Source organism: Corvus moneduloides, chromosome 14, assembly GCF_009650955.1.
Source record: "Corvus moneduloides isolate bCorMon1 chromosome 14, bCorMon1.pri, whole genome shotgun sequence".
In the NCBI taxonomy this organism is placed as follows: domain Eukaryota; kingdom Metazoa; phylum Chordata; class Aves; order Passeriformes; family Corvidae; genus Corvus; species Corvus moneduloides.
The window spans coordinates 311,352-339,217 of NC_045489.1; the positions used below are offsets into that span (position 1 = coordinate 311,352).

Below are 27,866 nucleotides of genomic sequence, written 5' to 3' on the forward strand. Positions count from 1 at the left end.
GACGCGGGGAGGGGGCGGCGGCGGCGGCAGCGCGCACAGAGCCGGGGGGACACGCACGGCCGGGGCCGGGGCCGGGGCCGGGGCCGGGGCCGCTCCGCGGGGCTTCGCGGGGCTCCCGCCGCCCCCGGGCCGGTCCCGGGCCCCCCCCCGCTGCCCCCGCTCTACCTGCGAGGCGCGCGCGCCCAATCAGCGACCGCGGCGGCGCGGGGCGCGTGCCAATCAAGCGCGGCGCCGCCAATGGGGCGGCGGGCGGTGGGTCAGGTGATCGGCGGCGCGCGGCTCCCCATTGGCGCGGCGCGGCCTGGCCCCGGAGTTGGTTTTATGTGCGAGGCGCGGACGGGCGCCCCGTCAGTGCCCCGACGGCGCCGAGCGGGAGCGGGGCCGTGCTGCGCCTCCTCGCCCTGCTGCGCCGCCCGGCCCGGCGCGGGGGGCGGGCGCCTCGGGGGGCGGGTGGCTGTTTTGGGGCTGGTTGTTTTGAGTTTTTTGGTTTGTTTTTTTTTTGTTTTTTTTTTTTTTTTTTTGTTTTTTTTTGTGGGTTGTTGTTTTGGGTTTTTTTTGTGTCGGCCGGGGAGTGCTCGCCTCGCTGCCCGCAGCGGGAGGCGGGGTAGGGGTGCGTTTTGGGGTGGTTTTGTACTCTTTTGGGGGCGGGCGGGAGGAGGGGGGAGCGGGCAGGTTGCTGCCGCGCCGACGGCCCCGCGCCCATGACGATGCTGCTGGACGGAGGGCCGCAGTTCCCAGCGCTGGGGGTGGGCGGCTTCGCGGCGCCCCGCCACCACGAGATGCCGGGTCGCGATGCCGCCGGCGGCGGTATGGGGCTGGGCCCCTTCGGGGACTCCTCGCACGCCGCCGCCTTCAAGCTGAACGCGGCCCCGCACGACCTCGCCGCCGGGCAGAGCTCGGCGTTCACGCCGCAGGCGCCGGGCTACGCCAGCGCCCTGGGCCACCACCACCATCACCACCACCACGCCGGCCAGGTGCCCTCCTACGGCGGGGCCGCCGCCTTCAACTCCACCCGCGACTTTCTGTTCCGCAACCGCGGCTCCGGCATCGCGGACGCCGCCTCCGGCACAGCGCAGCACGGGCTCTTCGGCGGCTCCCCCGGCGGCTTGCACGGCCCCGGCGGCATCCCGGACACCCCGGGGTACCTGCTCTTCCCGGGGCTGCACGAGCAGAGCCCGAGCCACACATCCCCCAACGGGCATGTGGACAACGGGCAGATGCATCTGGGGCTGCGCGGGGACCTCTTCGGGCGGCCGGATCCCTACCGGGCCGTCTCCAGCCCCCGCACGGACCCTTACGCCGGCGCCCAGTTCCACAACTACAACCACATGAATATGAATATGGGCATGAATGTGGCTGCCCACCACCACCACCATCACCACCATGGCCCCGGCGCTTTCTTTCGGTACATGCGCCAACCCATCAAGCAAGAATTGTCCTGCAAGTGGCTCGACGAGAGCCAGCTCAGCCGGCCCAAGAAGAGCTGCGACAGGACTTTCAGCACCATGCACGAGCTGGTCACCCACGTCACCATGGAGCACGTCGGGGGGCCCGAGCAGAACAACCACATCTGCTACTGGGACGAGTGTCCGCGGGAAGGCAAGTCCTTCAAGGCGAAATACAAACTGGTGAACCACATTCGGGTGCACACGGGGGAGAAGCCCTTTCCCTGCCCCTTCCCGGGCTGTGGCAAGATCTTTGCCCGCTCCGAGAACCTCAAGATTCACAAGCGGACGCACACAGGTAAGGCCCGTGTCCGTGTGTTCCCCCACCCGGGACGCGGGGCTGCGGGGACGGGCCGGCAGCCGCCGGCGCGCGAGGTGCGCGGCGCTGCCTCCGCTCTCGGCCTCCTGAGCGCTTGTGCGGAGGGAACCGTAGAAATGCGAATGAATCTCATTTTCGGTGACTTCCGCTCCTTTTTTATTTTTAGGCCTGATTGGCGTCTCTCCTAATTAAATCGGCGATACTTTTGTCAAAGTATTTTTATTTGCAGCCCCGACTTTTCTTCAGCCCTCCTGCATTGGTGGAGGGAAGAGAGGGGGAAGGTTGGAAGCAAACGTACTTTGTCTTGTATCCTCGAGTAGGTCCTGTAAAGCTGTCCGAGTCGCTGAATTTATCTTTGGTTTTCTCCCTCCCCAAGCTCACCCAGCCGCCTTCCCTGCTGGAGCCCAGCGTGGGCCTGGCGGGAGGTGAGTTAGAAGTAATAAAGGCTGATCCAAATTTATCCGACACGTAACAAACCTTGCTGTCCATCTTCCCCTTCTTCATTTGTTGTGGTGCTTGTGCATCCCTAAGGTGGGGCGAGCACGGCAGATGTTGTCCTGGGAGGAGGCGGGTGGGGATGGAGAGGGGAATGGCCCTCCTTCACCCTCTCTAAATTTCACAGGTGAGAAGCCTTTCAAGTGCGAGTTTGAGGGCTGCGACAGGCGCTTCGCCAACAGCAGTGACAGGAAGAAACACATGCACGTCCACACCTCGGACAAGCCCTACATCTGCAAGGTGTGCGACAAATCCTACACCCACCCCAGCTCACTTAGGAAACACATGAAGGTAAATCACCCCAGTGCTCCAGCCCTTTCCTCCCTGAGCAGTGATGCTCAGTCGCTGGTGTGCTCAGGGCTCATTCCCCCAGAGCAGGGCAGAGCTGAGCTCCATGTTCCCAGCACGGCCTGAGCAGTCCCCGGTGTCTAGGCTGTGGCTGGAGCACAGCCCGGGGAAATGGCGTAGTTTCTTTTTGTGCTCCCACTGGTGCAAGTGCTGCCCGGTTTGCAGAATGTGGCTCAGCGCTGGAAGGCTGTGCAGGTGCAACCTGGCCTGTGGCTGCAGCCCCTCATGCTGGGATGCTGCAGCCCCCCTGACCAGGACGCTGCAGCGGAGTGGCCAGGGGCCGAGACAGGCGTTTGTCACCGGTGTTCAGTGGCCGGCCAGGCATGAACGGCCTGATGGCCGGGCAAGGCTGAGCCGGGGCTCCACAGTGACCCTCCTGCACGGAGGAATGGCCCAGCCTGGTGCAGTGGGGTGGTGGAGGCCCCGAGCTCGTTCCCATCTCTGCCTCTTGGTTTTAGGTACACGAATCCCAGGGGTCGGACTCTTCCCCTGCAGCCAGTTCGGGGTACGAGTCTTCCACCCCCCCTGCGGTGGGCTCCACCGGCAGTAAGGACTCCACTAAAACGCCGCCGGCTGCCCTTCAGAGTAACCCCGGCCACAACCCTGGACTGCCCCCCAATTTTAATGAGTGGTATGTGTGAAGGCAGCTGCTGCCCGGCCACAGACTGGACCAAATGCATTGGGAACGAGGAAAAAAAAAAAAAGGACAAACCAAGCCAACTGCAGCTCGCTCCCACGGAAATGGAGTTTCCACACCGATGACCACATAGGGCTACACCTAGTTAACTGCCAGGATCTGGAGGGGGGTCTTTTATTACTATATTATAATTATTACTATTTTTTTTTTTTTTTTTGCAAGCCCAGACGCTGGACTACCCATGTCCTTTTCTCAGGATTAGATTTCTTTTTTTTGTTTTCATTTTTTTCAGTCACAGTCGTTTCTTTGATTTTTTTCCCCCCCTCTCCTTGCCTGAGTCTCTCTTCCTCCAATTCCCCACTATTTTATTATTCTTAATTTGTTTTGTTTTTCTTTCTTTTGGTGGGATGTTGACATGAGGATGAAAATTCTCCTTCGCCTTAGTGGTGATTGTTTAAACTTACAGTCTTAAACCGTGCCAAAGTCCTGTTATGTCTTGAACTTTCTTTTCTAGCTCTCCTGCTGCTTCTTTCTCTGCTCTCCTCTTTCTCCTTCTCTCTCTCCAAGCATTACACTTGTGAATGTATTCTCGTCTGATGGGGTCGGTCAGTATTTTTCAGGATGAGGATGTGGTGTTTATTATGCCCAGATTGTGACGTTTAGTATAACAGTTGCCTTTTTGTAATAACTTTTTTTGTAAATACATACCCATGATGCCATATTTATCATTCGTAATTTAATTATTGATACAAAGTGCCGGGAACTGAACAATATTTATGGGGGAGAAAAAATTGTTTTCTAACAAAAAATACAAACAAACAAAAAAAAAAAAAATCCAACTCTGTACAGCTTTTGGTTATAACTGCTTTAGCATTAAAAGTTTATTGTTTTGGAAAGAGCCGTTTTTGACCTTCTCCGGGGCACGGGGCAGCCGCGGGTCCTGTCGCGGGCCCGGTTGGCGCTGCCACCGGGGCCAGGCCGTTGTTTTCGAGCTGGCGATGCCGGGTGAAGCCTCCTCCTCGCAGCCGCTCTTTCTCCTGTCCCTTTGTCCCCGCCCTCCACCGCCCAGCGGCTTCGCTCCCTCGCCACCTTCCCGAGCGGGCCGAGCTCGGGGCACGGCGCTGGCGAGGTAGAGGAGCGCCGGGGGCAGCGGGGCCACCTCGACGGGGAGGTCCTCGACGGTGAGTACCGGGCGGGGGCAGCGCCGCGCCCGCCGCCCCTTGGGTGCAGCGCCGGGGTGTGGGGGCCGGGCAGCCGTGCCGGACCGGCCCGTCGACACCGGGCTGGGGGGCCCGGGGCGACCTCGCGGCGGGCAGGACTGTCTCCGTTATCGTCTGGTTTGTTTTGTTTTGTTTTTATTTCTGACTAGAATGCGGAAAAGCCTTCCCGTCCTCAGGAGAGAAAAGGGATCGAGATGTTTCATCTCACCCGAGAAACTTCTCCAGCGTCACACAGGAGCCCAAACCAACCAGAGCGGCAGTGGAAACGGCCCATCCCCGGCAAATCTTGGTGCACCCGGCGGCCGGAAGGCACCGGTTGCTCGGCGGGCCGGCCGGAGCTGCGGCGGGGATGCTGACGGCCTGCTGCCCCGGCGGAGCGCGGCCAGTCCGGGCGCACGGCTCCGCATCCTCCTCCGGCAGCAGGGACTTGCCGCGGGCTAACTCCAGCCCCGGGGGCAGGCAGGGACCTGCACTACGGGCGCCGCACCTTCGCTTACCGGGGGAGACCCCAGACAGGCCCCTCTTGAACTTGACTGGGGGCGCAGTGGAAGGACGGGGGTGGCCCATCCCCTCCTGTTGCCGCAGGGGCTGCTCGGGCGAGCAACCCGCGGAACCTTGCATGCTTTAAAATTTACATTTGAACAAATTTACCCTCTCCTTCCTCCAAAGGTAGGGGGAAAAAAAAAAAGGAAAAAAGGTTTCTCGGGCAGAAAAGGACGGGAGAAAGGTGGATTGCAGCCTCTGCGGCTGCACATCTAAAACAAACAAAACCCCCCGAGCTCCCCACTGGCCCCTTAAAATAGTTCCCTTCGAGGTGCCCCGGCTAGGCATGGATCTCTGCTTCTCTTTTGCTGTGAAGTCTTTCTCTCGCTGTGCGCAGAGCCGAGCCCGGGGCTGGACGCGGAGCGCTGCTGGCCCGGGTCCTTCCGGGGGGCGAGCGGGACCGCGCTGCACCGCGGCGGGCGAGGAGCAGCGGAGCCAGCGAGGGCCGTCGGGTTTTCCTCCGACACCCACCTGGGTCGTGTCTGCGTTGCTCCGGACCGCGCCAGGCTTGGAAAACGTGCCGGTAGGCTCGGTTTCGTTACTGCTTTGCTCGGACCTGGGGAGAGGCGCGGGGTGTGCAGGGCTCTGGGGAGCACAGGGCTGGCGGTGGAGCATCTCGGGAGGGGTCCTGCTGCTGTCGGGCCCCGAAACGCTGTCGCAGCGTGGGGGGCTCTGCTGTGGCTGGGGTTGTCCTGTTTGGGGAGCTGTGGCCGGGAGGATGTAGCATCTTCAACCCTGGAGTAGTGGCCCCACTGGAGGTTCAGTGCAGGGGCCCTTTTTGGCCCCACAGTGGCTCTGGCTGGTCCCCGGGGCCTTTGGGCCATGCTGGCAAAGTTGCCCTCCTACCTGCCCCCCTAGGTGTTTCCTTTAACTGGCAGCACTGCCCCTGCCGTTTTTATAGCCAGGACTTAAAACCAGCATCCTGGCTCATTTGGTGTCCCTGGGGTCAGTCCCCCACCCTGGGACCTCCCCATCCAGACAGAGCTTGCAGCCAGTTTGGGGAAGAGCGGAGCAAAACTGTTGACTGCACCCCACTGAGGTCCCGGGTCCCCCTTGGTCATTCTGCAGCCCTCCAAAAATGGGGCATGAATTGGGCAGGTGCAGCTCTGTGTCTCTGTGTGTATGGTATGGGATGGAGCAATGGATTCGGGATGGGTTTGAAAAGGGCTGGGGACCTGCTTGGCTTTGAAATACTTGCAAAGCACTGGGTTCAGCACCATGAGGTGGGGCAGGAGGGCCATGCCCCGCCCTGAGCATGGTATGGTGTGCTGGTGGGTGCTGCTGTCAGTACCTCTGCCTCACCAGAGGCTGCTGACAGTACCTCTGCCAGCTGCTGCTGGCTCTGAGATTTAGGAGTGAAGGCCAGAGAAGAGCTGTCTCACCCTGCACCAAGTCCGTGGCTTTAATGGACAAATAAGAAGGGTTTTTCTGTAAAAAGAGGTAAAAAGTCTCTATTCCTCACCCTTGCCAGTTGCAGGGAGATATGGAGAGTTCTGGAATGGGAAAGATCCTCTCTCCTGGATTTCTTAGGCTGGTTTGTAAGTTGGGGAGAGACAGCTCATGATTTTCAAAGCCAGGGCCTGGCAGTGGGGACCTGTGCTCGCAGCTTGGACAAAAGCATTACAGAGCTGACCAGGGCAGGACAGTACTGTTAGGGCAGGTGTCATGTTAGCTCAGCTCCTAGTGTGTCATGATAAATGGGACTTGTGTCACACCCCAGAAGAAGAAGTCCCTAACAGGACTGTTCACAAACAGGGGACATATTCTGCTGTCCTCTCCCAGACTGGCAGCTCTCTTGAAGTTGCTGTGCTTGCTTGTATGAGCAGGATTAGGTGGATTTGTCCCCAGATAAACACAACTCGGGATAGTTTTCTTAAAGGGGTAATGTTGATTCATTGTGCTATAACGAATCTAAGCAGAGGCAGGGGATGAACTGGAGTCATTCCATCTCTACCATGCTTTATGAGCCATGAATATTTTGATTCCTTTGGTGTTATTGTTTTTGCGTATCTGTCGCTGTGTCTGGTGTAATCCTCTGAAAAAAAAATTTTTTTCAAGCTTTGTGTGTGCCATTAGCATACAGTGGTTGCACACTGAGTGAAGGCAGAGTCCTGAAGGCATTTTGATCAGGTTGTGTTCAAGTGTCTCGGCCTTACAGCACCAGGAATTAAGTTTCTATAATAAATCTATTAGCTGTAAAGCTCCAAAGCAGTGGATAGGGTGTAGTAGTGTAGTGTGTTGTGTGTTTGCATTTTGTTTTTTTAATATAATGTTCCCAGATTAAAAGCATTACGTATTAACACCAGCTTTTTCAGCTGAGTATAACTTTCACGACTGTTTGCTAAACTCTCCCTGTTATTTATGCTGTTACTATGATCAGCTATAAGGACAATATTTCTGCAGAGATGCACTCCTGATTTGGAGAGGTAAAACTCCAGAGAAAGCCTGTATTCTTTGAGAAATCTAATTTTATAAGGGAACATGCAGAAGGAAATAGTTTGTATTGTAGTGACTAATCTGTACATCCCCTGAACTAAGACATTTAGTTAACCTTTCTATGCTATTTGTATGGGATAAAAATATAATCTGTCTTGCTAGGGCCTGTTCACCTGAACATAACTGCAGGGAGTAAAAATGCTTTTGTAAGAGCTTACAGTGGTGAGTGAGAATGGCAAAGCAAGGATCTGCCCTGCGGACCTGATTGGAGACAGTTTAGGATGGCTTTACAGGCATCTGTTCTGTTCTAGTCGTGGAAAAGCCCCCTGCAGAATCCGGGGGAGGCAGTTGTCAAAAGAGGCACAGATATATTTTAATATTAAGATGCTAATTTTATTCTCAATAAAGAAGGTTGTGTGCTGCGTAGGTTTTCTTTTAGCTGATACTTTGGTAATGTTTCTCCATTTCAAATGTTTGTGTGAAAAGAAACTTTAATAAAAAGAGCTGGGAAAAAACCAAAGTGTTTAGCTGAATGATTTTGTTTTGGCAACTTGTTCAATAGTGGCAGCTTTGAAATTGTCAAGGCTCGACTTTGAAATGGGTGATATGTGGAGTTTCTTTTGAGGGCGATCCAGCCTGCGTGTTGGGGATTCATTCCTGTGCATGCTGGGCAAGGTATCCCGACCTGCAATGGCTGGGAGACTCAGAGAGGGACCAGTCACTGGTGGTCTTGCTGGCTGGGAAGAGGCTGGGGAAGCTGGAGAGCTTAATGGCCAAGGATCATAAAGGATATGCGCAGACTAGGGCTATTTTCTTGTTTTCATTGATTTTCAGAGCATTGTATAATCCCAGTCTAGGCCTGTGGTGGTTCTACAGCTACAAAATGGCTCCGAGCAGGTTTTTTGGGCACTGGGCATGGCAGAGCAAGGGGCTGAGCAGAGGTCCCGAAGCCTTCCCTGGGGCTGTGCCTCACTGGCTTCCAGCACCTCTATCTCTGTTCTGCCAGAAACTGGTCTGTGGGCAGGAAAAACGTGGAACCTCGGTAGGGTTTGGTAAGGGGGGAAAGAGAGTTTTTCTCTGCAGCCTGCGTGGAGGCTGTGCCTGGCAGGTGCGGGATGTCACCGCTCCCTGTGCTCCAGAGGGAGCAGAGTGGGGCTTTGGAGCAGAAAAGGGTGATGTGCTTTATTCACAGCCTGACATGCAGCCTTTAGCTGGCAGGGTCACAGCAGGGTAGAAAATGGCAGGATTTTGGTTTCTGCTGGCCATGGGCTTGCTGCATTTGTGTGCCACAGAGAACAACCACTTCAGAAAATATAGTTGCATCCGGACAGGCTCGAGAGGTTAGCATACAGTCTTTTCCTGACATAAAATTACTTACTAATCTCTGCCTTCTTTAAATTTGTCCCAGCTTCAGTAAGACATTATTGCAGTGCAAAATCTGGTGTTGGTTATTTTTTTAAGTATTTTTGCTGCTTTCTGTAGTTTATGTAGCATAGTTCTTGTTCTGAGAAAGAAGATGTTATTTTTGTTCGCTTTTGTCCTTATTTTAATTTTTTTTTCTGTTTGTTTTTTTTACCTGTGTTAGTAGAATGCTGTTGGATTTAGGGTTTCCATTACTTCAGTGTGCTCTTACGGAAAATAAACTTTTTTTTGGTTTACATTTATTAAATCCATGGATTTGAGCTTTTCAGGGATTATTAGTAAACTCAAGAAAAAAAGTAAAGCTTATGTTGAGATTGGTGAAACTCAGTCTTAAGTATAGGAAAAATCTTAATTTAGACTCAAATATTATCTTTAATTTAAGAGAAAAAAGCTTCATGCAGCAGGTGATGTGACTAAAGTTTCCTCTGACTCATGCAGAGGGCAGAGTTTGCAAGGACTCCTGGTGAGGAAGGCAGATGTTCCCCCGAATACTCATTTACACTACAGTATTTTTATTTTCACTAGAAAGAAGATGCTGCAAGAACTTCTGAAACTGTGAATCATAAATATTTAAAAAATCAATAATTTCAGGGCCACTTGAAATGGACTTTGCTCAATTTTACAAGATTATAAAAGAAAAAAAAAAAGGACAATTTTTTTTTTCCGTTTTCTCCTATTTTTAAGAGCCTCACTGGCCAGATTTTATTTTGCTGCCTTTTTATTTTTCCTTTTTTTTTTCTTTTCTCTTCCAGTGGACAAACTGCAAACGGCACTTAACTTGCTTTATAAAAAATATGTTTTAAGTGTTTTAAAGTGGGCTTGAGTTTTTGTGTAATTTCATGATCCTAGAGCTTATCTTTTTTAAAATGAGGCTATTGCCAACATTGTAAAATTGGCAAAACTGCAGCAGTAAAGTACATATTTAATTTTTAATCTTGACCCACAGGAGTATTTTAAAATAATACAGTAAGTGGAGTGTTTTACTTTAATGGCTTTACAGAACTCATTTTGTTTTTAAAATGAGATACCAATGTGTCATTGCAATCTGCTACTTTTTTTCTGTTTCCTTTCTGTTCTTTGCTGATGCAGAAGAACGCAGGCAAAGGACCAAAGGAGTTGAAAATATGCCTTGAAGACACTCCCTGTACCTTCAGGAGGATGCTGGGCTGAGATTAAAAAAAAACCCCTTTCCCTTGGTGCTCACTGTGTGTTGCTGAGAACTTGATTTCAGAGGAGTTCCCCAACCCTTTAAAAAATCTCCAGTTGGAAATATTTTTTTAAAAAAGGAGAAGAAAATTTAGTAAAAATTTTAAACATTAGCTCCTTTTTTAAACTATGAGATTACATGGAGCATTTTAAGATTTATGATTTGATAAAGAACTCACTGGGTCCTGCACTGGGCCGTGCTGTGGGGCTGAGCTCTGCCGCCTCGTCTCACAGCCGTAGTCTCTGGATGTTTGACGTGAAACCAGAATGGACCTTGTAAGCTACATCATGATGTCTGCAGTCAGAGGACAGAGAAGAAGAGTACAGTGGGCTCTTCTAATACTCCCGGTTTCAGACTATGTCCACTTGATCGGCTTTATAAAAATTTATAACTGAAAACTCCAGAAATCTGTAACACAAACTTGAGCCAACTGTAGTATTAAAGCAAAGTTCTTTGTCGTTATTTAATTTTCATCCAAGCCAGGGAAAAAAAATTATAGAACAATAGTTTATATCAGCACCTTAGTTTTATCGCACTTATATTTCAAGATTTTGTAATTTTGCTGTAGATTAAGAAGTAGTTCCCTCCAGATTGACAATAAATTGAGAATTAAACTGGCATAAATGCCCCCTACAAAGTATAAAATCATATATGTATTAGTGAAACATTAATGCCCTGAAAATATGTTTTCTTCTTTTTGTTAGTTTTCTGTTCTTAATCTCGGCCCATCTTTTACAAAAAAGCTGTCAGTACAGAACGGGACTAAATCACGCTTTGTGGAGAGGCTGACGCAAGGAAGGGGCATTGGAGAAATACTGCATTTCATAAACAAAATCACTAGAGCATTAGGAGAGCAAACGTGGTTTTATGAACATAGTTATAAATATTTAAACATGCAAAATGAAAATGTTACTAAATATCTGGTTTTCATTATCTTCCGATGAACATTTTCATTCTTGGAAGCGTTGCTGGCTGGCTGCACAGAGCCATCACCACCCCCTCTCCAGGATGAATGATGTGTAATGTGAAAACGTGTTAAAATGCACAGTTGTTTGTAATATCTTCTACCAAAGTGGAAGACATTCTACCAAATTTGGTATTCTACTGAATCTCAAAGTATTCTAGCCCAACAAACAGGCAGCCATCCTGATCTGTCAGCAACTTGCTTGCTGGATGTTATGAAAAATCTGAGGATGGTTTAGAAAATATAAGATGTCACTCCGTGAGCTTGGAGTCATGCCCTGCCATCCTTTCTCCGGCAAAATTCCTACAGAAGTCAGCAAAAGAGGCGGCTGCTGATTTTATCACTAGCAACGTATTATTTTGAAGTGTCAACAAGCGTGGAAGTTGTGTGTGCCTCTGTGGAAGGGGTAGAAGGCTGCAGCAGGAAGTTTGGGGTGGGAAGGCTGGGTTTTGCCCCTTGGCAGAGCTCTGACTGCAGAGGTGAGGCTGCACCTTTCAATAGGATGGAGGCAGGCAGTGGTGGACACAGGTTGTGCAGTTTAGCTTGCACGAGTGCAGGCCTGTGAGCAAGTAGAGGCCACGCTGTGCATCACTGTTCATAATAATGAAGGTGTCTGATTCCTCAGATCCAGCATAGGCAGCCGTCTCTTGGCTTCGGTTCTCCTCCATCCCTGCCTCCCCACCAAGCTCTGACTGGGCTATGGATGTCATGAAATCAGGTGCCAAATGAGATATTTTTTATTTTTTTAATGTGCCAGAAAACTCATTTTATATTAATCCCATACTTAATGTTGGCTGTGGTGAGTTTCTGGTAGAGGCATGGCCGTGGTGTGCTGGCACATCCACACGCACGCGCACGCTGTTTACTATTCCTCCTGCAGTTGCTCCCACCAATAAATCTGTACTTGCTGTAGCCAGGATGGAAATCTTTAAGACAAAGGACTTGAATGGGCAGTTTTTTATTGCTGTTATAGAGTAGAAGGCCCCAAGCTGGGGGCTACTGCATGCATGAATGCTGCCCCCCTTGGCTTGGTACTGTCTCCTGTGAGCTCTATACCAGTACCAGAGACTGTAAAGGGGAGAGGGCCCCAAGGCTGGTATTTCCCCATTTCAATTCCTGCTCCTCTGACTGCAGCAAATCCCAAAGAAATGATGGCTGAGAAGTAAACTTGGAGAAGAGTGTAGAAGGGCAGGCTGTTGGGTAGCGCAGGGGATGTCTGGGAGGGCAGCACAAAAACGTGGGAATGAGGAAAGGAGGAACAAAAGAGATGTGGGTTGGCGAAGGAGGAATAGTGGAGTGAAAGGCGGCCAGGCTGGTGCAGCAGTGAGGAGCTGCTCCTTGTCCCTGTGTGTGAATACTTCCAGCTGAGCCTTTTGCATTTGCAGGCTGTTCAGGCAGAGCCCCCACAAAAGTGTGTGTCTCTGGAGACGTGCGCAGGATTTGCCCTGCGGGAAGCAGCGTGTGGTGCTTGGGGTGAGGTACCCTCCACGCTACACAATCTTGGCTCCCACGGTGCAGCCGTGCGGGGCTGTTGGCGGGGGCAGTGCGTGCGCACCAGCGGCGCCGTTCCCATGCCGGGGCTTTGGGATGGGGATGGCGACGGAGCCTGTTGGTGAGCAGGGCCTGAGCTACAAGGAGGAAAGAATGGGTTGCCTTCCTGCAGGCAGCTTCATCCCCACCAGGCTCGGGACCAGAGGGATCCTCGGGGAGCTGTTGTTATCCTTCTGCTCCCCCAGGGCTCCCACTGCCCTCCATTCTTGCAGGCCACAAGTGAGTCCTTCCCTGGCAGAGGGACTGGGTTGGTTTGTCAGCAGCAGGAGCTGTGCTCCATCCGCTTACGTCAATGCAGACCTTTACATGGACTCCAGTCTGGGTTGGATCAAGCCTTGCATGATTGTGGCCCTTGTGCATTTCAAAACTGTGTTAATCTATATCTGGATCCCAATGGGGGCACTCGGGATGAGCTGAGCTCAAACAATCCTTGGCAGGAGGGACAGACTGGAGTTGGCAAGGATTTTTGTCCCATTATTGGTTACTCAGAGGAAGGAATTTATGCACCATTTTAATATATGACAACTTGAGGTCTGTCATCTTTAGCATATTAGAAAAGCCTCATTTTTAACAAATCCCAGGGCTCTTACCAGGCATGGTGCTGCAGCTGGATTGAGACTGCATGCTGGTCCTGGGCAGAGGCACAGGGACTGCTCTCTGTTTAGACACAGAGCAACTTCTGCTGTCAGGTCAGCCCTGTGGGTGCCAGCCCCAGCCCCCCAGGCTGCTAACCTCTCTTTCCCATTTGACTCTGCCAGTAGAGGAGGTAGAATATTGGGGCAGAAAAAAGCAGTCACAGTGCAGCCTGTAGAGCAAACCATGCTGAAAGCTCTTCCCGACAAGTTAAATCTGCCTCCATGTGCTCAGCAAGTTTAGCCAGGGCTTGTTTACCAAGCTCAGAGGAGACTTGCCTGACTGCACTAAAATCTTCAAAACATGTCCCAAAGACCTGGAGAGAAATTTTACGCTCTCTCAGTCAGTTTGCTCTTTTCTCTAGTGAAAAATCCAGATGGTGCAAACCAGTTTTGTATGAAGTCACACTTTCTGCTTTGTTGTTCTGCATTTCTAAAGTAGAAGAATTCAACTCGTAAATATTTTCCAAGATTATTTAGGCTTGTTGTATCAAGACCAAGAAATTAGTCCAGATAGATAACCAGGGAATGGCTAGGAAGGATGGAGGAAATATGTTTGGGGTCTTGTGTTGCTTGAATGTTTTTTTTGTTGGGGGAGGGGGTTGTGGGGTTTTTTTGTTGTTGTTTTGTTTTGGGATTTGTTTGTTTGTTTGTTTTGGGGTTTTTTTGCTTTGTTATGTGGGGTTTTTTTGTTGTTGTTTTGAAGGAGAAAAGAATTTTTAAATAGTTTTCTCTATTTTACAAGCATTAGTTGTATTTTTATCAACCAGCAAAGCACCCGAGTACTTAGCAAACTGTTTCCTTCAAAATCATCCCCATAAAGAGAGTGCTGAAATAATCAACCAAAAGAATTGGTGTCAGCCTTAGACAAACAACTGTGTTTCTGGGTAATCTAATGCCATTTTAATGTCTTGCTTTTAATGCAGCTGAGAGAATGGTTTGATGGACAAGGCGCTGATGCTCATGAGCCTGAGTTCAGTTGTTAGGGTTATGTCAGAAATTATTTTTCACAGACAAGTGTAGTTGGAGTGTCAGCTCCCATTAAGTATATTAGGGCCTCTGAGGTTCAGTGCTAGCACACCGTGTTTTGTAGCCTTTGCTTTGCTTCTGTGGCAACAAAACCAGAAGGTCTTTGGTTAACTTCTGACCACTGACATATTAAATGAAGATGAGCATTTGAGCAACATCAGTGATTTCAATTGACTCATCAATTGCCATTGCATAGCAGTCCTTGTGTTTCACTTTGGTAACAAGCTCATCTGCCACATCTGATGCCAGCAATTCAGTCCTTCAAACAAATGACATGTTTGATAAAGAAATCTTTTAAAATTCATTATGCACTTTGGCTTTTGTCTTTCCTTTTAATACAGCATCTGTTGCAGCCGGCATACATTCCTTGATCGTTTCTGAGTCTGCAATTATTTTTATGCCTGCCCAGTGTCCCGGAGATGTGAAACGAAGCTGCCATGCTATGCTGCTGAGCCCTGAAACTCTACACAGACATTCAATTTAATCTCTTGGAACAGACTGCATTAAAGTAGTGTCATCAGTGCACACTTGTGATAAAAAGATGACATGAAGAAAGACAGTGAACTAAAAGGCCCTGCTTTTTTTTTCTGGGAAGAAAATAGGATATCTGTCCCTTCATTTGTTTCATGGATTCCTTGCACAGCCATTTAAATTCAGCAGAAGGCTCCAAGTGTCTAAACTTTATCCTGAGCATTTTTTTCAGTGCCGGAAAGGAATACAGTTAAGTGTCCCAGGGGGAATTTTATAGAAAATGCTATGTGCAATGTTAACGACTTGGGATGGGGTTGTACGTTTTTCCATAGAGAGCCAGTAGCGAAATAAATACAGGACTGGATGAGAGGTGTTCTGCAGGGATCTGCTGCTCTGTAGCACCAAAGACTGGCAGAAGGATAATGAGGGCTTTAACCCAAAGTGCCCCCTTGTGCCTCTGTCCTGCTCCATGCCGGAGCTCTGTGAATATCTGGAGCTGGAAGAAATGACAAACTTCTTGGGTGCCACAAGAGATTGCATCAGCATTACTGATCCTTACTCGGCTCGTTACTGAAAATGCATCAAGCAGCTATTTGGGTCAGACTGCTAAATTTGTAGACACGGAGTGTCAAGAAGCCTTTTTGTCAACTTGGTACCATTTAGTGTTACTTGTCTTCAAGTTCAAAGCAATCCTGGCCTCAGACTTGTGATATTTTCTGCCCTTTCCCCTTTCTGTTGGCTGAGACCTCTTCCCTTTGAGGTCAACATCAAAATAAAGATGTATGTTTCCTCAGCCTGACCATGGCTCTGACTCTTTAGATCAGCAATCCTATAGTCCATATGTCTTCCCATCTGTCAACTGGCATTTGAAGCCAGCTTGCTCGTCTATTCTTTCAGACAACTGTGAGAATCAGGAGTTTCTTTAATGACGGTTTCAGGCCTTAAAGCGTTTGCTAAGATACTACCTATTAAGATCCCTTGATGGCACCTTGAATAGAGATCAAAAGCAACTGAGTTCACTCCACAAATCTAATTCCGTCAGTCAGTTTAGGGCATTGAGAGAGGGGTGGGGAGGGCTCAGGAGGGCACTGCGCTCCCGCAGTTAGGAGACAGGCTTGGGAAGTCCGAGCCCTGGCTTCTGCGAGTGATGGAACGCAGCAAACAAGAGCACTGCTAAATCCCTCCAGTGGTGGCTGTGCTCGAACTGCCAGGGCTCCTCGGGTTTGAAAAGCAGATCTGTGCAGCAGGGGTTGGTGGCTTTGCTCAGTGCCCTGGTGGCAGCCTTTAGGGTCTGAGCTGTGCCTGGTTCGAACAAGAGCTTTTTGGTGCTGCATTAGTACCTGTGTCTATGCCTTTGGCTGAGAGGTTATTCAAAACCTGTTAGTCATGTAAAAATCTGAAAGTACAAAATATTCTTCTCATTAATAATTACTACCAGGCTGCAATTTGTCTCTTATACTTTGGAGAGCTGCTAGTAATGGGAATCTGTGCACTGCTTCACCACTGGGACTGCATGAAAGACAATGTGGAGAGATGCTGCCTGCACAGCATGATCACAGCAAAGTGGCCACTCTTTCTGAGGGCACAAATTTCCCCTATTCTTAATGCCTGTCAGGAGATGATGAAAAGCCTTTGGAATATTTGGGAAAGTGTTTGCTCTGGTGGTGCATTTCTCCAAGTGACTATTATGGAGGAATTAATGGGAAGCTGTGGACATTATTTCAGGCCCAAAGCCTAAAACTCAAGGCCTGTTGGCTGTGGGGGCTGGAAAATGCAGGGTGCTTACTGTGGGAAGGGTGGTGGAAGGCATTCCCCAGGGACCCTCCGCAGCCAGTGCTAACAAAAGTTGCTGTTTGTTTATGAGACCCAAATGTCTGAGAAGAGCTGAAAAGCCCCAGGATGTGGCTGAGTGCTGGGAGGATGGTGTCGCACTATTGACTGTCAAGTAAAACTTGACTTGCTGGAGTCAAGGACACCATATGTCCTTAGGTTTGTGTTGAAGCTTGTTGAAGTGTGAGCATGAACCTGAAGTCCAGACACAGACTTTTTTGGCCTCAGTGTCTTTAACTGCAGTCATAATGTCATTTCTGCTCCCTGAGTAAAAACAGCTGCTCTGGCTGCCTGCTCTGGAGCCTCACGGCTTTCAAATCAGGTGGTTAGTCAAAACTTAGGGCAGGTAGATTGTTTCTTTTTAGGATGGAAAACAGAAATTACTTTGATGCAGTTATATGTCTTCACCCAGAAGATGCACCAGCTCTGGGACACTGCAGTCAGCAAAACATCAAAAGTCATTTTGTGTTCCCACTCCAAGCCTCTTTCAGCCAGCTCTAAAGTGATCTCTGTCTGAGACTGTCATTGGGCTTATTTAAATGCATTTGGCTTTCTGCTCTTATTCTCTGCCTGTACTCTTGGTCACCCACTGTTTTTCTTTTACAACCCCCACTCAGTCTATTTTGTCTCTATTTACATGATGATACTCAGCCAAATTTGTCTTCATCACAGTCATTTTTAGTGTGAATCCATATCTGCCTTTTTAGGGGGTAGTAGTGATGGTGACATATACTTGTGGTTGCAGCAGAAGCTGCTATTGAGTTGGACGAAATAGGATGAATGCTGTATAAAAGCCTTCAGAGAGCTGTGAAATCTCCATCCTCTCTTCCTTGTTCTCCTGGGAACACTTGCACAAAGAGTATTTTTAATGTGAAGCAGAAAGGATTCTGACGAATACTCATTAACATTTTGTTTCTGCAAAGATACATGATTATCACAAGGCTGCAAGGGACATGTATTCAGTAAAGCTCTTAGATGTATGCTTAGTTTTATGTGTATGCTTAAATCTTCCTGATGGCCCCTGCTTTGCTGAATAGACTTATTAACCTAGACAAAACCAGGTATTTGATGGAGCTGATTTGTACTGCTCAGGTATGAAGCAGGTCTCCAAACTGACTGCATAATAATGCTCTCTGAGCAGTGAATCCTCTCATACAAGTGTAGTGCAGTGGATTGGTTGAGTTATACACCCACAAATCATTTGTATCATAATTGTGAACAACAAACCATAAGAGCAGGATTCAACCAGAGAGATTGGAAGGGGAAAAAACATCAGAGCCCTCATATGCTGTAGCTTGTTTGCATCATGTGCCTTTGTAGTGGGAGCCCAGATGGAAAACATCCAGCCAAGGTATTGCTTCTCCCTTGCCACTTTGGAATCTCCAGTTCCATGAATAAAGATCTGATACGGGCTGCAGTCTTTGTCAGACACTGGCTGTATCTCTCAGGGCATATGCAGGCAGCCCCATTTCCCGCAGCCTGTTCCGAGATGGTTAAACCCGGAACAGCCTTTGTCTGGAAGAGTTAATGTAGTAGCATGGTGGTGAGTCTCAGCTACTTATCTTGTCTGAAGGCAGGAGAGAGCGTGTCTGTCTGTGCCTCTTCCTGCAGACATGCCACGGGTATGTTCGTCTGCTGCTCTGAACGCCCTGTGGAAGGTGGAGTGCTGGGCTTGCTTGGCTGTGTCATTAGATACTGCCCTAGATTCACTTAAGAGATTTCCCATTTGTGCAAAAGAGGAACACGTTTTGGTGGGCACAATACGCAGCGGAAGTAAGCAGACATGACAGAAGGGTTTCCAGGCTTTGCTGGAGTTCTCATATCTTGTCACAGGGGGAACCTTACACTCATTTTTCATGAGGTACCCATTCTTCCAGTGGTTGTAATCCACTTTCTGTGCCTCTTTCCATATAAAACATTTGGTTCCTTTTAGCAGTTGTTTGGGTGGAATAATGAAGTCTAAGAGTTGGAAACAAAGAAAAAAGTCCCCCCCAAAAAATATTGCACGGTCCTAGCTATTTCCTTTGGGAAAATGAAATGTTCTGAAGATGTTTTGTGTAGCCGAGTGTCATTTTGAGTCACTTGAAGCATACTGAAGCTTTGACACGATGTCACTGGGAACTGCAGTTTCTGTCACTGTGCAATGGATGGTTTGCTAAGAAGTTCATTAATGTAATACCTCTAAATGCTGCTGGAGCCTCAGGGTGTGATCCAGTGTGGACCCAAAAGCCCAGGTGTCTCTCCTGGGAATGAGAAGCTCCAGGTTCTGGTTCTTAATTACAGGATTTTCTGTTTTACGTACAAAGAACACTGAGGAGGAGAGGTCTGGCTCAAGGACGTCCATGACTGCAGTGTTCAGGTGCTATAGCCAAACAAGCTCATCAGGGTGATGATTCGGTACTGGTTCTGTACCCTGGGGCAGGAGGGCAACGGTCAGGCTCCCACTGCTTGGACACAAATACTAATTCAAGTGGGCCTCTTGTCCCTGGAGGGCAGGGTGAGCAACTTCAGAATATGACAAGTACTTAGTAATTGTCACTAAAAATCAGTCACCCAAGAAGAACACTGTCTTCTTTAGACTAACGGGCCAAAAGCATCCTGGTTTAATTTCAGGGTGTCCAGGAGTGTTACACTGCTGTTTTTTACATCACCATTCATTTTGACTGTGCTGCAACAACAGGTTACTTATTATATGTATGTAATTGGGGGTATTTTTATTAGTTGATGGAAAGATAGCTGTGTAATTAATGGTCTGGGTAATTTGTTCTAACAATAGCCCATATCGTGACATGATTGTTAAACAGAACTCCACCTTAGCAGGAAAAGAAACACTTGCATTTAAGTCTGTTAGCAGAATAGAGCTCCGGGTTTCTGAGAAAGCTGTGCTTGACCTTTGGTGAAGACTGGAGACAGTAGCACCTGTTAGCATGAAGCAAATGAAGATGGTGTATCACTGCTATTTATATAACAGAGGTCGAGCATTATAAACGTGTCACTTCTTGCATTAACACATCCTTGAAGTGCACAGAGCTGGTGTAAAAAATATGGAACTACAAATGGTTAAATCCCACCCAGCATTTGACATAAGTACTCTTTCTCAGCACGTAAGTAATGTGAATGTTATGTTGCACAAATACTTAGAGCTTCATTTACCCTCATCTTCTTTTCATTATTTGCAGGAGGTCTTGTTCTCTGATGGTGTCCTGAAAAATACAAAGTGGATATTACTCTTATCTCTGCTGCTGATATTTACTGCTGATAAATAGACTCAGTAAAACGAGAACAAATATTTGTTTCATAATCCTCCTGCAACTGCTGCCTTCATTATATATGAAGAACACAGAGATTAAGTCTACCATTTGCCAACAGTATGTTTCCAGTTTCCGTTTATATAGTACTCACAAGCAACTGTATATTAATGTTAACCTGTACCTGGGCTGAAATTTTTTTTTTCCTTCTTGGGTAAGATATGAGGATTAATTATTGATGTACTCACTCTAGCCTTTCAGCCTGGCTGGGATTGCTATTTTTTCCCCCCCATGCTGTAGTATCTGAAGTATGTTTTCTCCTCGGTGGAAGTGAAGTTTGTACTGCAGTGAATTGATGTTCACCTTCTTAGGAGTTTTATATTTTTAAAATATTTTTTGTGCACGTGGCTAAAGTTCATTTTCTGAGAATGGATTTCTTTTTATCACAATATGTTATTACAGCACATCTTAAGAGTTAAAGTTTTATCATAGTCAGATTCTATTTGCAGATAGCATCGTGTGGAGACTGTTTCCAAAAGCATTAACTCAAACCACACGGATGCACAACTATTTTAGAAGATGAGAATTCACACATGGTTTTTATTGTAATGCACATAAAACTGAAGTATAATACAGTAGGCTTGGCAATAAAACAGAGTAGTTGATATATAAATTTTATGCATGGTTCTTTAGATAATGAACTGCTTTTCTTGATGAATTGAGGATGAATGAGTAAAACCACAATGATCTGATTAGATAATGTATCAATTGTTTTCTGGCAATTCAAAAATTGTGTCTCTAGTTCAGTTTTTGGATTTTTTTTTTTGTTCCTGGGACAAGCTGATAACCTTCTTGTACTAGCCAAACCACTAAAGAGGCATTGTCAGTCTCTTCAAGTTCCCTATTGTTCTCAGAAAATCACTTCCTTAAGATATATCCATATGTTAAGGGTCTCAGTAGTACTTTGTGGGAAACAAAGTCATGGATTAAATTCATTTAGTCTGTAACACCACTGAAGCTGGATTCAGCTGGCACAAATACCTCCTGATGCTGGTATAGCACGGGGGAGTCTGGCTTTGCCTTCTCTTTTCTGGCACAAGAAATGGGGAGAGGTCAATAGTCAGTAAGGACAGCTGTCGGTGAGGGAGATTCCTCAGGGCTGAGATTTCAAGTTGATCCACTTCATATGTTTGGAAGCTCGGATTTGAATTTCGGAATATAAATGAGGTCAATGATTTTCCAAATGAGGTGAACAGCCAGACGACCTCCGTCTGTAGACCGGGCCCCGTATGTATTTGTGGCAGGGAGAGACCTTTTCAATCTTAGAGGCACTGGGGAGAAAAAGTACAGATGGGAAGCTGCCCCAAGCCAGACAAACCTCCGGTGGCAGGGAAGGAGTTAATCAGCCCCTTGGCAGCAACTAGAGCAAGGCCTGTGCAGCAGGTAGTGATTTGTAGGAGATTTGGGATGGGCCAGATGGGAGAAATGAGCTGATTGCTTTCGGGTGGGGTCCGTATGAAAGGTTTTCTCAGCAGAGGGGGCTGTTGAGAGGGAGCTTTGCTTGTAAGGAGTTGCGTCTCAGTCTGTTGTTACAGATTTAGGTGACAGAAACACTGTTTCACACTTTTCTTCAGAGTCCTGCTAGTGCTTCCAAAAGAGGTGCCGCTTTTGCAATGAAGATCTCCCCTCTCTAAGGTGAGAGCAAAACGGTGGTGGTTCTCAAGCTCTGTGGCACCTCCTTTTGAGGCTGCAATTCCCAGCTGAGAGGGTAGATTGGCCACCTTGGGTGATGGACCATGGGAATAGAGCCACGCCAGAAGCTGTCTGAGATAAACTCTCCCATGGGAAAAGATGCTTGTCCTGATTCTCCATTCTCTTATGGTCTTCTGTAGTTGCTGGTCTAGTGCAAAAGTGATGTGGATTGCTCTAGGAACGGATGGTTCCTGGAGGGGTGGAGGGCTAGCGGCATCCTGTGTCCACAGGGAAGCTCTGGTGGGGGGTAGAGCCCCTCCATACAAAGGCTGAGTGCTGTGAAGAATGGGAGTACCTGCTTTTAAGGCTGTAAGGGTTAAATCTGACAGAGATGGTGAACCTTCCAAGGTGGAAGGAGCAGCTGCTGTAGAGGTGGTTGGAAGATGCAGAGTGCTGAGAGACTTTTGCTAGGGCTCTGGGACAGTCATGTTCTTGTGGCAGGAAGAACAGGGTAACTAGGGCAGCCCAGGGTGCTTCAGTGTGTGCAGCTGTGTTGTGGCTCACATCGGAGAGGGCTGAAATGGAGAGAGAAAGAAAACAAGTGGTGGAATCGAAGAAGGTGGCAGCACTGACACAGTGGTGAGCTGGTGAGTGCAAGCTGCAGGCTTGTCTCAGATGGACTGGAAGAAAGGGAAGGAGACATGCGGCGTGCAGAAGAAAAATAATGAATAAATAAAAAAAAAAATTAAAAGCTCAGTCAGAGAGGTCAGAGCGTGAAATGAACCTTCCAGGAGTGGGGGTCCTGTCCCGGGAATCCTTTGCATCTAGAATCTGCCATGGCATGCACAGACCTCTGTCTGGTCCCTTTTCTTCCTTGGTAGCGTCTTCCCCCTCCCCCTCCTTCTTTGTCAGGCAACTCGTTAACACTTATTAGCAAGCATCTTCAAAAGGCCAGGAAGGGGGAAAGGATGGGAGAGGAGCTGAGATGGCTAAAGGAAATGATTAGGAGATTCCTTTTCCTTTCTGCCTATTCAAGCTTTAATGACCAGCCCTTGCTCTGTCTGTGCCCTGCATTGTTATCCAGCCCTAGCCCGGGATTGCAGCACCCCTGCTACCCCCGGCACTGATCTGCTCTGACATCTGGGGCACTGCAAGTGCCCAGAGCCGCTAACCTTTCTCATGCTGGGGATGCTCGCTGGGGTTTACTCTTCCTGCCGCCCTTGGCATTGATGCCAGTGCTGTGCCAGAACTGGTTTAATCTCCTGCTGGTTCACCCCTCCGAGTGTACCTTCTTAATCGGTGTCATCAGTGCCGGGCTGCCTCGCTGGATGTGCCCTAGTGTGATCCTGCCTGGAGACTGATCTCTGTTTATGTCTAAACATGGCTTGTAAATCCCGGGTATCCAGCGCCAAGGACCAAGAATCTGCTGGGCAGCAAACAGGCTGGTTTAGTGGACTGGATTGTGCTTGCCTGAGGTGGAGGAAAGAGGGTTGACTAAAGGTGACCAAATTTGGCCCATAGCTTTCTATTTCTGCATTATAGTTCCAGTTGCAATGCATGTTCAGTGGCTTCCCCTTGAGCTAGTTATCTAGAGCGGAGACCTAATCCCATCCAAGAGGATGGCAGAGCCCCTGTTGGCATTGGGAGGAGTACACTGGATCAGCAGAGGCTGTTTTGTGCTGTTCTGTTGTGGAGTGTGGGTTATATTTGTTTTGCTCTGTCCATCAGAGTCTTCCCCTTTTCCAAGTTACAGCACAGGAACAGATCCTGGGATAGTTTTTATGCATTAGTGAACTCCACAGTGAAGGACTGGTCTATCAAAAGACTCCTCTAACTTGGTAATGACAACCATCCCTCTTCCCCTCCCACCCAGCAGGCAAAAATTGAGAAATTTCCAGAAGTTGCTGAAGTTCTGCATCTACCAAGAACTCTGTAGGCATAAAATACCAGTGTGTGTTGTCTTTTCACAGAGCTTGGCAGCACCTTGGCAGCTAGAGAGCTGGGTGCCAGCAGCACATGCCTGAGCAGGCAGGTGACCTTCCTGCACTGAAGGTTTCATAGATTTCCTGCCCCTACTTGATGATCTTTAAGTGGGGGTGTATATGTGTAACTGCATGTACAGGGCAAAGCCTTTATCCCAGGAATGGGTACTTAGGGACAAAGACTTAAACTATAACTTTATTAGAATATCTGTGTGTGGGTCATGGGCTTGAGTTAAAGGTCCAGGATGCTTCCTGAAGTCAGATCTGACTCTGAAAGGCAGTGCTACATCTGCTCTGGGCCTTGCTGCAGACCTGGTATCTCTGCTGGGCTTCTTCAGTATCTTCTACTGACCTGCTGATGCAGATAAGCATTTAAAATGACTCTGTGGTCACCTACCAGTACCTGGAAAGAGGTTTTGACAGGGCATGGTTATACAGAGGATAGGTGTGATTCATATTAATATAAAGTCATTTGCCCCAGAAGATGTCCCCAGGTCTCTGGCTCACTCCTTGGGGGATGTGAAGTCTTTGGAGCTGTGGCTCTGTGTGGAGACAAATAGAGGCTTGCTGAATCAGGGGGATGTTTTACTATTGAACCCAAGCTACCAACAAAATTTACTCAGTTTGTTGACATTTGTATCAGCATCAAAGACGAGTACAAATTTGAAATTAAAGGGGCGGGGGGAAGGGAGTAAGGGATTTAGTTTGTTCTGTTCTTTAGCTTGTAGAACATACCATGGGTAATGTGGAAAAAAAACAGATCAAGGAGCTGCTGGTGGCTGGCTGAAGTATTCCTGCTCGTGTTCCTGCTCCGAGTGCCGGGAGCCTGAGTTCACACCAGCTTCTGCAAGGTTCCTTCTTTCAACAAATTATTATTACTGTCTGCTGAGAGTGTGAGAGAGTCTCTTCTGTGTCAATAGCTGAGGGTTTAATTTTAAACAAGGGGGAAAAGTGGATTTTCAGATGAATACTGGAAAATTGGAAATATGCATTGGAAAAAAGCACAAAGAATTGGTGAGCTGGAAAAAATAGACAATTATTATTATTTTTTAGTGTTTTTCAGAGTAAGTTCTTATCTGGTACTTATTCCATGCAGCATTTTGGAAAGTATTTGGCAAATGCATAAAAGTAATCTGTAGGATACTTTGTAGTCAGATGCCATAACCTAGATTAATTTACTGTCTTCAGAAATAGCTGCAAACAAATACACTGGTTTATGTGTCAGTTTCAAATTTGTGTGGGGAAACAGTTATGACTGTAGAGTACAAAAAATATTTAGGACAGACAGTGCAAAAATTTTATAGCCTCTTAGTAAGAGAAGAGGGGTAAATTTCAATTATGCATTTTATTAACATCTCCTTTTTAGCGCTAATAAAATGGTAACTATTAAAATCCCCTCCTGGGAAATAATGTCACATGGCTTGCCACGGGCAGAACTTGAGGATGTTAGGAAGTGCTGGTGGAGTTAACCAGTTGTTAATCAGTTGCTCATTTGCAGCCGAGTCTTGCTCTAGCTGGACTGGAGATAATCGGATGATAATTTTGACTTGGAGGCAGGTTTGTTGTGAACTTGGAGTCTTAACAAGATCTGTAAGGAATGATTTTATTCCTGTGATAAAATCAGGTCAACTTATATTGAACTTTCATCTGGTGGCAGGTCAGCAGGTGGTGGATGCTGAGGTGTTTGTGTGGGGCTGGAGCGAGCAGGACCAGTCAGTGCTGGGCACTGATGGCTCCCAGTTGGCTTCCTCACAGCCCTGCTGCGGCTGGCTCTGCTGGAGGGCACTTCCCTGGAGCATCTGTAACAGACCTGGAGCACCTGGTGCCCCAGTACAAACCTCTGTGGGGCTGGTGGGAGCAAGATGTTTCTGTAGCTTGTGGGGTCTGGACTTGGTCTTGCCCTGCTGGGCTGGGAGAGTGGCCCTGTTGTGACACACCTGATGATGGGGTCTGGGACAAATCCCCTCCGTGAGATGTGGGGAATATGGGAGGACTGTGGGACTCTCAGCCACTGAGGTCCCAAAGGCTCTGAGGTTTAGCATGTCTGTGACAGGCTGCTGGTAGGGCACCTGGGAAATATCAGGAGCACCAGGGCTGGGTATAAAGATGCTGTGGGCCTGCTCCTGACAGGATATTCCTTCAGAAGTGAGTGAGTCCCACTGGATTTGCTGTGAAGCCTCTTCACTGCAGGTCATAGAACTGCGAGTTGGTTCATTATACTCCTGTGTACTGCTGCTTATGGTTGTAGTACCTGGTGTTGGTTCCCTGTGCCTCCTTATCCTTGAAGAATGAGCTCCATGTAGCAACTGGCAGTTGTAGTGACTAGCTCAGCTCCTTGTCTTCCTGTAAATACTAGTTTTCCCCCTGTGGAAAAGGAGTTTTGGTGATATAATCCCAATGAATGAAGGGGTTTTCTTAATTAAAGTAATAATCTTAAAGTTGTCATTGATAAGTGTGTAAACAAGCTGATTGCAGTGGGCGCATGAATAGCTCTAATGAACACGTGTGGGTATTGAATTAACCATGGTTCACAAGCCATGCATGGCTATATGGTTATTTACAAATAATGACTTTCCCCTTTTGCTTGGCTTTGCCTGCCACCCCAAAAATCTTGTCTTTTCAGTGTTACACAGCAAACAGGAACCTGCATATTTCACAGGAGGAGAGCTTTGAAGGCAATCGCTGCTCTTAAGGTGGCTGGGAAGGAACCGCCTGCTCTTGGTATTTTTTTTCCCCAAGTGAAGTGCAACCTGATGGGTACAGCCTGGGTGTTCAGCATTGGTCTCTCTTGCTGGTGGGTTGTTCCAGGACCCTTGGAGGAGGCACTCCACTGCTGGATGTGATGGAGTACCCTGTCTGTGAAATGGGACAACAATGGCTCTGCAAGGCCTTGTGTTGTTAACGAGCTCCTCAGAGGAAGGGCCCTACAGAAGTGCAAATCATCTTAACTTGCTGTTAATTATTGATATATTTATTCATTGCAATAAGCAGGATGAAAGTAGTAGGGTGATGGTAGGCTCAGCTGATCTGTAAGTGGGTGGAAATGCACTGACTTCTTGTGACTGTCCCAAGGAGGTGCTCACTGGACTTGCTGCTCTGCTTTGCTGGTGGGACTCTGGAGGAGTCTTCCCTTTCCAGGCCTAGGAACATCTCCATGATTTGATTAATAAGAACTTGTGTGTGTACCTTCCATCTATTGGAAGAGAAATGAAGTTTGATGCTAAATGTCATCTGGTTGATTCTGTCTGCAGCCTAAAATAGCAAAGGAAGACACAGGATGGTGTTTAACTTCCAGGGAGTTAAGTACAGCTTCTTTCCTGATCCAGAAGAGATCAGGCTTTGTTTCGTGTACTGATGGCACTTGGACTTGATCTCCTGTTCTAGTAGCAACTCATTCTTCTTTGCTGTCATTTCAGGATATCATATTGTGAAGTGGAAATTCAGCCTCCTGTTAACCACTGTGCTGCTGCAAATAGCCTCCTTCTTTTTGAGCGCCCAGATCTAGCAGAGAATTAAGGTGGAGGGGAGATGCTGAATCAGTGACACCAAAGACAACTGTATTTTGTTTAAACAAACTGTGATTTGCATCATGAACTAAACAATCAAAAAATAGGATATTTATTGGGTGTCTGCTTCCACCCTGAAATTGTGACTTAATGTTTCCCTGTTGGGATAACAATAAATGGTCAAAGAGGCTGTTTTTGAGATGGCTTTTGGGGGAACTACTACAGTTTATGTTTCTATCCTGTAAATTCATACATGTCATGCTACTGCCATGGGCTTTGTGCTCTTCTGTGTCTGCATGATCATTAAATAGATAAATGAACCTTGGCTCTGAAGATATTTGTGTTTAGAAATGTCTGCTTTTATGTGCAAAAGATCAGGGAGGAAGTTTCTGAGGGGCTAAACGTGTTCCCTTCCACAGCTAGCACTTTCTGATGTGGTGTGTGTGCATGTCCCATGTGCACACCCTTCCTCGTGTCCCTTGGGATCATATATCCATTCACTGTCGAGTGCTTAAAGGAGCACTCTGGTGCTGCTGGAGATCTTGTTACAGGATGGGTTCTGCTCTTCTTCCTACTAAATTCTCTTGAAAGAAAAAGACCAAGACAGCAATACAAATTCAAGCTCCAGTAGGGTTGTTACAGCAGAGCAGAGTGTCCTGTGCACACACAGTCACTTCCATACACATTTGAGTTAAAATGGAAACTCCCAGGTGGAATTTCTACACTGGTGTGTGATCTGTCTGGATCACTTCCCCTTCCTGGCAAAGGGAAGGTAATGCTGCCCTGCTCTCTGGGAAGCTTTCTGGTGCTTGTTCAATTTACACAAGTCTAAGCCGGCTTTAGGGAGAAAGATGTGTCCTAAGCTTGTTGTCCACTGCCCTGCAGGAAT

At 47.9% G+C, this 27,866-nt stretch overlaps 1 protein-coding gene across 3 annotated transcripts in view; it reads left to right on the forward strand.

Moving 5' to 3' along the window:
- The first annotated feature begins 660 nt into the window (after positions 1 to 660).
- The window catches only part of ZIC3 (Zic family member 3), a 63,299-nt gene continuing 36,093 nt past the window's right edge, over positions 661 to 27,866 (forward strand). The window contains exons 1-5 of one of the 3 annotated variants that reach the window (XM_032124176.1): positions 661 to 1,743; positions 2,387 to 2,550; positions 3,066 to 4,425; positions 4,614 to 5,530; positions 14,590 to 15,518. In XM_032124176.1, the coding sequence (XP_031980067.1) occupies positions 702 to 1,743; positions 2,387 to 2,550; positions 3,066 to 3,248 (1,389 nt within the window). In that variant the 5' untranslated portion in view covers positions 661 to 701 and the 3' untranslated portion in view covers positions 3,249 to 4,425; positions 4,614 to 5,530; positions 14,590 to 15,518. Of the gene's footprint in view, positions 1,744 to 2,386; positions 2,551 to 3,065; positions 4,426 to 4,613; positions 5,531 to 14,589; positions 15,519 to 27,866 lie in introns of those variants that run through there. The other 2 variants (XM_032124175.1, XM_032124177.1) reach the window with 2 other exon arrangements.